The sequence below is a fragment of the Coregonus lavaretus genome, assembly GCF_964263955.1.
Source record: "Coregonus lavaretus genome assembly, chromosome: 1".
Taxonomy (NCBI): domain Eukaryota; kingdom Metazoa; phylum Chordata; class Actinopteri; order Salmoniformes; family Salmonidae; genus Coregonus; species Coregonus lavaretus.
In genome coordinates, this window is record NC_139988.1 from 17704391 (window position 1) to 17715849 (window position 11459).

Genomic DNA, 11459 nt, shown 5'->3' on the forward strand with positions numbered 1-11459 from the left:
CCTAACCTATGGATTTCACATGTCTGGGAATACAGATATGCATATGTTGGTCACAGATACCTTTAAAAAAAAAAAAAAAAAAGGTAGGGGCGTGGATCAGAAAACCAGTCAGTATCTGCTGTGACCACCATTTTCCTCATGCAGCGTGACATCTCCTTCGCATAGTTGATCAGGTTGTGGAATGGCCCACTCCTTCAATGGCTGTGCGAAGTTGCTGGATATTGCAGGAATTCTGTACAGATCCTTGCGACATGGGGCCGTGCATTATCATGCTGAAATTTGAGGTAATGGCGGCGGATGAATGGCACGACAATGGTCCTCAGGATCTCGTCATGGTATCTCTGTGCATAAAAATTGTGTTAATTGTCCATAGCTTATGCCTGCCCATACCATAACCCCACCGCCACCATGGGGCACTCTGTTCACAACGTTGACATCAGCAAACCGATGCCATCTGCCCGGTACAGTTGAAACCGGGATCCATCCGTGAAGAGCATACTTCTCCAACGTGGCAGTGGCCATCGAAGGTGAGCATTTGCCCACTGAAGTTGGTTAGAAGACCGAACTGCAGTCAGGTCAAGACCCTGGTGAGGATGACGAGCACGTAGATGAGCTTCCCTGAGATGGTTTCTGACAGTTTGTGCGCAAATTGTTTTGGTTGTGCAAACCCAGTTTCATCAGTTGTCCGGGTGGCTGGTCTCAGATGATCCCGCAGGTGAAGAAGCCGGATGTGGAGGTCCTGGGCTGGCGTGGTTACATGTGGTCTGCGGTTGTGAAGCCGGTTGGACGTACTGCCAAATTCTCTAAAACGAAATTGGAGGTGGCTTATGGTAGAGAAATTATCAAATTCTCTGGCAACAGCTCTGGCAGACATTCCTGCAGTCAGCATGCCAATTGCATGCTCCCTCAAAACTTGAGACATCTGTGGCATTGTGTTGTGTGACAAAACTGCACATTTTAGTGGCCTTTTATTGTCCCCAGCGCAAGGTGCACCTGTATAATGATCATGCTGTTTAATCAGCTTCTTGATATGCCACACCTGTCAGGTGGATGGATTATCTTGGCAAAGGAGAAATGCTCACTAACAGGAATGTAAACAAAATAAGAGAAATAAGCTTTTTGTGTGTATGGAAAATTTCTGGGATCTTTTATTTCAGCTCATGAAACATGGGACTAACACTTTACATGTTGCGTTTCTATTTTTGTTCAGTGTAGTATAACGGAGGTCAAATTAGACAAAGCTTATGTTTTTCTGACAGATGCTTTTGTGATGTTGATAAGAGTAATCTGGCATTTCATGAAGACTTGCACAATCAGTGCAATCATCTTTGAAGCATTCCACAACTTTCTGACCATACAATGTTCAGGTTTTTCGGGTGAATACATTTGATCAATGATCTCAAAAGGACTTTATTTGTTATTTTTCGTGGATATGTTGTATTGCTCAATAAACAGCACCCCTCTTTCATCTACCATTCTGTCTTTCTGTGGCCAGTTCCATTTTTAGACTTGCACGATTAAAGACCTTTGACCTGAATAAAGTTGACACTGGTCTAAGGGCAGCTTTTTGGGGGGTCAGAGGTGAGTCAGCGGGACAGGAGAGATGCCATGGCAGCCCCCAGTTTATACTATAGCATTATGTAATGTCAACCAACGTGTACAAGCCTTATCAACAACCTGTGCCAGCCAAAGTATTTTTAAATACAACAGCTAACAGTTTCTAATCTTCACTCAAAGATCAAATGTTTGATGATGGAGTTTTACACCATAGGGATTGAGAGTCCAACTCAATGATGGTTGTTGTTCCAACAAACCAGTTTTATTATTAATTCAAGATATGGAAAACTACAGCAAAGGCAATATAAAACAGTAGTTAATCATCTACAGAATGGCATTAATCATAAACATTGCACATTATTTCGATTTAGGCTACAGGGAATAATAACTACTTCAATAGCACTTTATATACATATATTATATATTTATATACAGAAAAGTGTCTAGCTATGCGAGAAGCCATGCTCCACACAAGGACGGATTAACAACAATAAAGCATGTGAAACCTGAAGACTCAGGTGTTCCAAGACACTGAAGGTTGTTTCACCTGGCACAGGGACACAGAGGAGCCATCCCAAAGAGTAAATCCTGGGTATAGAGGCTCAGAGAATGTGGTATGGAAGGTGTACAGGTGGGTCAATCCAGCAGAGACAACTCTGTAGAAGGACAGAGTGCCAGCCAGCCAGTCAAGATACACTCCTATTCTTTGAGAGAGAGAGGAGGGGACATGTATGTCAGTCATCTCGTCGCCATGGCAGGCATTGTAGTTGTAATGAGAGCAGTTCAGTCCCCAGGACTTGGCATTGCATCCATGCCATTTGTCATCAAACTTTCCTTTTCTATTGATTCCTTTGTATGCCACTCCTATACTGACCCTTTCCCCATTCCAGTCTGCCTCCCAGTAGCATCTCCCAGACAAACCCTCTCTACACAGCACTTGTTTCGAATGGTCAAATCTTTCAGGATGGTCAAGATATGGCTGCTCCTCCCTCACCATTGTCACCTTTCTGTTCCCCTCAGACAGCAAGAGCAGTCTGTGTGCTGTGTTCGGCTCCAGTGTGAGCTCACAGTAAACTGATTGAAAATATGAAATTGGTTTAGAAAAATACCATTCACAGAACGTCTATCAGTTTTCCACTCAACCCTGCACTGAATGTCGACTCTAAAATGTATAGTTTTTCCACAAGCGATAAAAAATAATTTGGTAAAATATGTTAGATTTATGCATATTCAACCAAATTGGTTCTCAGTTTGTACTCTTGTTTTGCTTACTTTACAGCCATATTGTCAACATCAGTCATGACTTACATTTCCTAAGCCCGAAGTTGAGCATGCTCTCTTCAGCAATGTCCATTCTATTGAAAAACAGACAATGATTTATTGGCACATGCAACCGGTAGGAAAAATGTAATTCATTCATCCAACCACATATTAATTTTTACTTTAGTTTCTCCAGTTTACAGCGCGGGTCATCCAGTAAAGCTGAGAACAGATTCACTCCTGAGTCTCCTGGGTTATTGTAGCTCAGCTCCAGCTCTCTTAGTTGCGTAGGGTTTGAATTGAGAGCTGAAGCCAGAAAAGTACAGCCTTCTTCTGTAATATTGCAACATGTCAACCTGCAAGAGGTAAAACAATCTGTAAAACGAATATTCCCTAAAAGCAAGACCAGCTCTGTTAGAGTCTCTCTTACACCCCATGGGTACTGACCTCAGTATCTCCAGTTGACAGTGTGGATTTTCCAGTCCAGCAGAGAGCAGCTTAACACCTGAATCCTGCAGGTCATTGTGACTCAGGTCCAGCTCTCTCAGGTGTGAGGAATTTGAGCTGAGAGCTGAGGCCAACTCTTCACAGCATCTCTCTGTGATGTAGCATCGATTCAGTCTAAAATACAAAATAATGGATGGAATGGTTTTTTTAACTTTTAAAATGACCATGATACTGTAAATATAATTATATATCCCAGAACTGAATGAATATCGACCGTAGTATCTGTAGTTTACAGTGTGGATTCCCTAATCCGACACAAAGCAGCTTCACTCCTGAATCCAGCAGGTTATTGTGACTCAGGTCCAGCTCTCTCAGGTGTGAAGAGTTTGAGCTGAGAGCTGAGGCCAACTTTTCACAGCATCTCTCTGTGAGGTTACACCGACTTAGCCTAAAATACAAAAATATGTTGAACATCAAACACATTGGGTACTCAATCTGAGCAAGTCATTAAAAAAAACAGTATAATTTCATATTCTGTGATTTTGATCTGGTACTTACAGAGCTGTTCTGGATGCTTTGACTACTGGCAGCAGCCTCAGAAGACCCTCCTCTGATGTGGAGTATTTCCTCAGGTCAAACACATCCGGCTCCTTTTCTGAAGTCAGCAACACAAACACCAGAGCCGACCACTGTGCAGGTGAGAGTTTGGCTCCTGAGAGACTTCCTGATCTCAGGTAGCTTTGGATTTCTTCCACTAGAGAATGGTCATTCAGCTCACTCAGACAGTGGAACAGATTGATGCACCTCTCTGGAGAGAGATTCTTTCTGGTCTTCTCTTTGATGTACTTGACTGTTCCCTCCAGGCTGGTTGAGCTGGTTACCGATTCTGTCAGTAGACCGCGTAGGATAGTCTGATTAGACTCCAGCGAGAGGCCAAGAAGGAAGCGGAGGAATAGGTCCATATCTCCGTTCTCACTCTCTAAGGCCTGATCAACTGCACTCTTGTGTAAGTCGGTCAAAGTTTTGTGTCCAAATAATGATTTTCTGAGCTTACTGGACAAGGATCTCTGTTTGACCAGTGGACTTTTGTTGCCATTCTTGAAAGTGAGAAACACATACAAAGCAGCAAGCAACTCCTGGATGCTCAAATGCACAAAGCAGTACACCTTCCCCTGGTACAGTCCAGACTCCTCTCTGAAGATCTGTGTGCACACTCCTGAGTAGATTGATGCTTCTCTGATATCAATTCCACACTTGTTCAGATCTTCCTCGTAGAATATTAGATTGCCTTTCTCTAACTGTTGGAATGCCAGTTTTCCCAGCGACAGGATGCTCTCTCTCATCCACAGAGGATCTCCACTTTGCTCTTCAACGTACTTCTGATTCCTCTGTTTGGTCAGAAAAATCAGGAAGTGAGTGCACATTTGAGTCAGAGTTTTGGGGATGTCGGCACTCACTGCTTCATCCAAAATTCTCTCTAGAACTGTGGCAGAGATCCAACAGAACACTGGTATGTGGCACATGATAAAGAGGCTCCTTGATGACTTCATGTGTGTGATGACTCTGTTGGCCAGGTTCTCATCACTGATTCTCTTCCGGAAGTACTCCTCCTTCTGAGGGTCGTTGAATCCTCGTACCTCTGTCAGAAGGTCAATGTACTGAGAATGGATCTGATTGGCTGCTGCAGGTCGGGAGGTTATCCAGAGAAGAGCAAAGGGAAGCAGATTCCCCTTGATGAGGTTTGTAAGCAGCACGTCCACCGTAGTGGACTCTGTGACATCACAACAGCTCTTATTGTTCTGGAAGTCTAGAGGAAGTCTGCACTCATCCAGACCATCAAAGACAAACAAAGCTTTGCACTTGTCATAGCCAGAGGAATCAATGTTTTTCATCCCCATGATAAAATGGCCAAGAAGCTCAATCAAACTGCACTTGTTTCCTTTCATCAAATTCAGCTCCCGAAAAGGGAGCGGGAATATGAACTGGATGTCTTGATTTGCTTTTCCTTCAGCCCAGTCCAGAATAAACTTCTGCACAGAGACTGTTTTTCCAATACCAGCCACTCCCTTGGTCATCACATTTCTGATTGGTCTGTCTTGTCCGGGTAACGATTTAAAGATGTTGTTGTATTTGATTGGTGTCTCTTGTGTTGCTGGTCTCCTGGATGTTGCCTCGATCTGTCTCACTTCGTGTTCACTGTTGACCTCTCCACTTTCACCCTCTGTGATGTAGAGGTCTGTGTAGATCTGGTTGAGACGTCTTGTTGGATTTCCTTGCTCCCCTATTCCCTCAAATACATTTTGAAACTTCTTCTTCAAGGTGGATTTGAGTTGATCTCGCCACACCATAGCAAGCTCATCTAAATAACCAAACAAGTCATAAAACATTTAGGCTACATGTCAACAGATATTTTATATGGTGGTTAAGGCTGCTCCAATCAGAGATGTATAGCGACTGTTAGTAACTCTTCTCATCTGTGGAACCACATGGACTAGATCAGGGGTTCCCAAAACTGTTTTGCGTCAGGGACCCATTTTGTGATAGCAAATTCATCAGGGACCCCTTCATAATATCAGAACACAACTCCTACTTTAGAGTGCGATAAAAATAGCATTCAAGCAGTTTTACTATGACTTCTGCAGTGCATGGCCGGACTTATCAAGTCTCAGGCCCTGGGAAATAACATTTTAAAGGCCCCACTCTGGAATCAGAGAGAAAATGTTGCAGTTTAATTGTATTACTTTGCCTTGGGGAAGAGAACATTTAGCCGTTTTATTCTACACATTTGGCAAGGTTAGCAAACTTAGGCATGACATGCGAACAACAAATTCTGAACCTACACATCCATGCATAACTGACCAAATTATGAAAGACAAGTGTTGTAACTTTGAATTCCGTAAAGTGAGTGTGGAAGAGGTGAAACATTTATTGTCTATCAACAATGACAAGCCACCTGGGTCTGACAACTTGGATGGAAAATTGCTGAGGATGATATTGCCACGCCTATTTGTCATCTCTTAAATTTAAGCATACAAGAAAGTGTGTGCCCTTAGGCCTGGAGTGAAGCAAAAGTCATTCTGCTACTCAAGAATAGCAAAGCACCCATTACTGGCTCGAACAGCTGACCAATCAGCCTGTAACCAACCCTTAGTAAACTTTGGGAAAAAATTGTGTTTGACCAGATACAATGCTATTTCACAGTAAACAAATTAACAACAGATTTTCAGCACGCTTACAGGGAAGGGCATTCAACATGTACAGCACTTACACAAATGACTGATGAATGGCTGAGAAAAATTGATAATAAAAAGATTGTGGAAGCTATTTTGTTAGACTTCAGTGCAGCTTTTGGTATTATCGATCATAATCTGCTGCTGGAAACACTTGTGTTATGGCTTTACATCCCCTGCTATACTGTGGATTGAGAGTTACAGAGGGTGTTCTTTAATGGAAGACTCTCCAACATAATCCAGGTAGAGTCAGGCATTCCCCAGGGCAGCTGTCTAGGCCCCTTACTTTTTTTCAATCTTTACTAATGACCTGCCACCGGCTCTGAGTAAAGCCTGTGTGTCTATGTATGCTGATGACTCAACACTATACACGTCAGCTACCACAGCAAGTGAAATCACTGCAACACTTAACAAAGAGCTGCAGTCAGTTTCAGAATGGGTGGCAAGATATACACTGAAAAATATAAACGCAGCATGTAAAGTGTTATTCCCATGTTTCATGAGCTGAAATAAAAGATCCCAGACATTTTCCATACGCACAAAAAGCGTATTTCTCTCAAATGTTGTGAACAAATTTGTTTACATCCCTCTTAGTGAGCATTTCTCATTTGCCAAGATAATCTATTCACCTGACAGGTGTGGCATATCAAGAAGCTGATTAAACAGCATGATCCTCACACAGGTGCACCTTGTGCTGGGGACAATAAAAGGCCACTCTAAAATGTGCAGTTTTGTCACACAACACAATGCCACAGATGTCTCAAGTTTAGAGAGAGCGTGCAATTGGCATTTTGACTGCAGGAATGTCCACCAGAGTTGTTGCCAGAGAATTTAATGTTAATTTCTCTACCATAAGCTGCCTCCAATTTCGTTTTAAAGAATTTGGCAGTATGTCCAACCAGCCTCACAACCACAGACCATGTGTATGGCGTCGTGTGGGCGAGCGGTTTGCTGATGTCAACGTTGTGAACAGAGTGCCCTGTGGTGTCGGTGGGGTTATGGTATGGGCAGGCATAAGCTACAGACAACGAACACAATTGCATTTTATCAATGGCAATTTGAATGCACAGAAATACTGTGACGACATTCTGAAGCCCATTGTAAGGACGATTTTTTAAAGGTATCTGTGACCAACAGACACATGTCTATATTTCCAGTCATGTGAAATCCATAGATTAGGGCCTAATTAATTGATTTGACTGATTTCCTCATATGAACTGTAACTCAGTAAAATCATTGAAATTGTTACATGTTAAGTTAATATTTTTGTTCAGTATAGTTGGTCCTAAATATTTCAAAAACTAAAAGCATTGTATTTGGGACAAATCATTCACTAAACTATTAAACCTCAAATAAATCTTGTAATGAATAATGTGGAAATTGAGCAAGTTGAGGAGACTGAACTTCTTGGCTTAACCCTGGATTGTAAACTGTCATGGTCAAAACATATTGATGCAACAGTAGCTAAGATGGGGAAAGGTCTGTCCAAAATAAAGCCTTCTTAACAACACTATCAACAAGGCAGGTCCTAAAGGCCTTAGTTTTGTCGCACCTTGACTACTGTCCAGTCGTGTGGTCAGGTTCCACAAAGAGGGATTTAGGAAAATTCCAATTGGCCCAGAACAGGGCAGCACGGCTGGCCCTTAAATGTACAGGGAGAGCTAACATTAATAATATGCATGTCAATCGCTCCTGGCTCAAAGTAGAGGAGAGATTGACTTCATCACTACTTGTATTTGTGAGAGGTTTTGACATGTTGAATGCACCGAGCCGCCTGTTTAAACTACTAGCACACAGCTCAGACACGCAGGCATACCCCACAAGACATGCCACCAGTCTCTTCACTGTCCAGAACAGACTATGGGAGGTGCACAGTACTACATTGAGCCATGACTACATGGAACTCTATTCCACATCAAGTAACTAATGCAAGCAGTAAAATCAGATTTTAAAAAAAGATTTAAAAAAAGTTATGGAACAGCGGGACTGTGAAACAACACACACATAGGCACAGACACATGATAACATACGCACTATACACATGTACACATGGATTTTGTGTTGTAGATATGTGGTAGCTGCCTTGGCAGCAGCTAATGGAAATCCATAATAAATACAACCCCTCTGAATCAGAGAGGTGCGGGGGGCTGCCTTAATCGACGTTCACCTCATCGGCGCCAGGGGAGCAGTTGTTGTTTGGTGTTAACTGCCTTGCTCAAGGGAAGAACGGCAGATTATTTATCCTTGCCAGCTCGGAGATTCGAACCAGCGACCTTTCAGATACTGGCCCAAAGCTCTTAACCGCTAGGCTACCTGTGTGGGTACGGATGTGGGTACACAGACCTGTGAACCACTGTGGCCCCTCACGATGAGTTTAGATTTTTCGTGGCCCCCACCCCCATCAAAGTTACCCCTCCCTGATCTAAGGGTATATTAATGTGGATTCATAACTTACATTGTATTGTTTTGCACCCTCTAAACTTTTTGTACGTTTATATTTTGAGATCTGGCCGTGGACCCCACTTTGGGAACCACCTACTAGATACAGTTGAAGTCGGAAGTTTACATACACTTAGGTTGAAGTCATTAGAACTCGTTTTTCAACCACCCCACAAATGTCTTGTTAACAAACTATAGTTTTGGCAAGTCGGTTAGGACATCTACTTTGTGCATGACACAAGTAATTTTTCCAACAATTGTTTACAGACAGATTATTTAACTTATAATTCACTGTATCACAATTCCAGTGGGTCAGAAGTTTATATACACTAAGTTGACTGTGCCTTTAAACAGCTTGGAAAATTCCAGAAAATGATGTCATGGCTTTAGAAGCTTCTGATAGGCTAATTGACATCATTTGAGTCAATTGGAGGTGTACCTGTGGGTGTATTTCAAGGACTACCTTCAAACTCACTGCCTCTTTGCTTGACATCATGGGAAAATCAAAAGAAATCAGCCAAGACCTCAGAAAACAAATTGTAGACCTCCACAAGTCTGTTTCATCCTTGGGAGCAATTTCCAAACGCCTGAAGGTACCACGTTCATCTGTACAAACAATAGTACACAAGTATAAACACCATGGGACCACGCAGCCGTCATACCGCTCAGGAAGGAGACGCGTTCTGTCTCCTAGAGATGAACGTACTTTGGTGCGAAAAGTGCAAATCAATCCCAGAACAACAGCAAAGGACCTTGTGAAGATGCTGGAGGAAACAGGTACAAAAGTATCTATATCCACAGTAAAACAAGTCCTATATCGACATAACCTGAAAGGCCGCTCAGCAAGGAAGAAGCCACTGCTCCAAAACCGCCATAAAAAAGCCAGACTACGGTTTGCAACTGCGCATGGGGACAAAAATCGTACTTTTTGGAGAAATGTCCTCTGGTCTGATGAAACAAAAATAGAACTGTTTGGCCATAATGACCATCGTTATGTTTGGAGGAAAAAGGGGAAGCTTGCAAGCCGAAGAACACCATCCCAACCGTGCGGCACAGGGGTGGCAGCATCATGCTGTGGGGGTGCTTTGCTGCAGGAGGGACTGGTGCACTTCACAAAATAGATGGCATCATGAGGAAAGAAAATTATGTGGATATATTGAAGCAACATCTCAAGACATCAGTCAGGAAGTTAAAGCTTGGTCGCAAATGGTCTTCCAAATGGACAATGACCCCAAGCATACTTCCAAAGTTGTGCCAAAATGGCTTAAGGACAACAAAGTCAAGGTATTGGAGTGGCCATCATAAAGCCCTGACCTCAATCCTATAGAAAATGTGTGGGCAGAACTGAAAAAGCGTGTGCGAGCAAGGAGGCCTACAAACCTGACTCAGTTACACCAGCTCTGTCAGGAGGAATGGGACAAAATTCACCCAACTTATTGTGGGAAGCTTGTGGAAGGCTACCCGAAAAGTTTGACCCAAGTTAAACAATTTAAAGGCAATGCTACCAAATACTAATTGAGTGTATGTTAACTTCTGACCCACTGGGAATGTGATGAAAGAAAGAAAAGCTGAAATAAATCATTCTCTCTACTATTTTTCTGACATTTCACATTCTTAAAATAAAGTGGTGATCCTAACTGACCTAAAACAGGGAATATTTACTAGGATTAAATGTCAGGAATTGTAAAAAACTGAGTTTAAATGTATTTGGCTAAGGTGTATGTAAACTTCCGACTTCAACTGTAGATGTATCATAATGCATCAGATTTTTTGCTGTAGGTCAAGAGGATCTAGCCTCCGACCAACAAAGGCTTGAATTCTTACGTTTCTCCAGCGAGTCAGCAAGCTCCTTCTGGTTCATGTTCCTCAGAACGTGCAGCGTGATCTTCAGAGCCCCTTCTCTGGCGCTGCTCTCCTGCTTCTCATCTTTAGTATGTTTATCTGTGTAATCTTTACAAAGAATCCTCTGTAACCTCTTCAATTCATTCTTCACAAAAGTGATGACATTGCCTTCAAGCAACTGCAACAAACAATTCAAAATGACATAGAGAACTAAGTCACAACAGTCTTGGAGGTAAAAATCAAGGTTTCGATTCGGTCAGTACTGGCAAATTAAGACGGCCCACCTCAAATATGGAGGACAGGTCCATTTCATGACTTGGGGCAGACTGACCATTCGGAATCTCTGACTCTGATTCTGACTTCTCATATTGGTCTCTGGGAACTCTGTGTAGGAACAAGGCAAATACCATTGCTAAGCATTTCTTTCTCTGGAAATTGCACTCAGATTTCTTAAAATGACGACAAGACTTCTTACCCTTGTTTTGGAGGAAAGTCTCCACTCCGGAATTCTATAGGCTCTCTCTTTGACTGTTCACTCTTCATGGATATACCACTGGGTAAAGGGGAGTCTGGTCTCTCCTGCTGGACCCTGTTAAACACCAGATCAGACATCTTAAATCAGGACAGTGGACCTACTTTTTAAATTAATAATTGGGTCTGTGTTAGTATGTCAACATTTTGAGA

General features: G+C 42.5%; 1 protein-coding gene across 1 annotated transcript in view; it reads right to left on the reverse strand.

Moving 5' to 3' along the window:
- Window positions 1–11185, reverse strand: part of LOC311123659 (uncharacterized protein) — a gene marked incomplete at both ends in the record, with an annotated part of 42288 nt that extends 31103 nt beyond the window's left edge. The window contains 6 exons of the mRNA XM_084158206.1: window positions 3000–3173; window positions 3265–3438; window positions 3539–3712; window positions 3823–5623; window positions 10758–10953; window positions 11060–11185. Of these exons, the coding sequence (XP_084014332.1) occupies window positions 3000–3173; window positions 3265–3438; window positions 3539–3712; window positions 3823–5623; window positions 10758–10953; window positions 11060–11185 (2645 nt within the window). The remainder of the gene's footprint in view (window positions 1–2999; window positions 3174–3264; window positions 3439–3538; window positions 3713–3822; window positions 5624–10757; window positions 10954–11059) is intronic.
- Window positions 11186–11459: the final 274 nt, after the last annotated feature.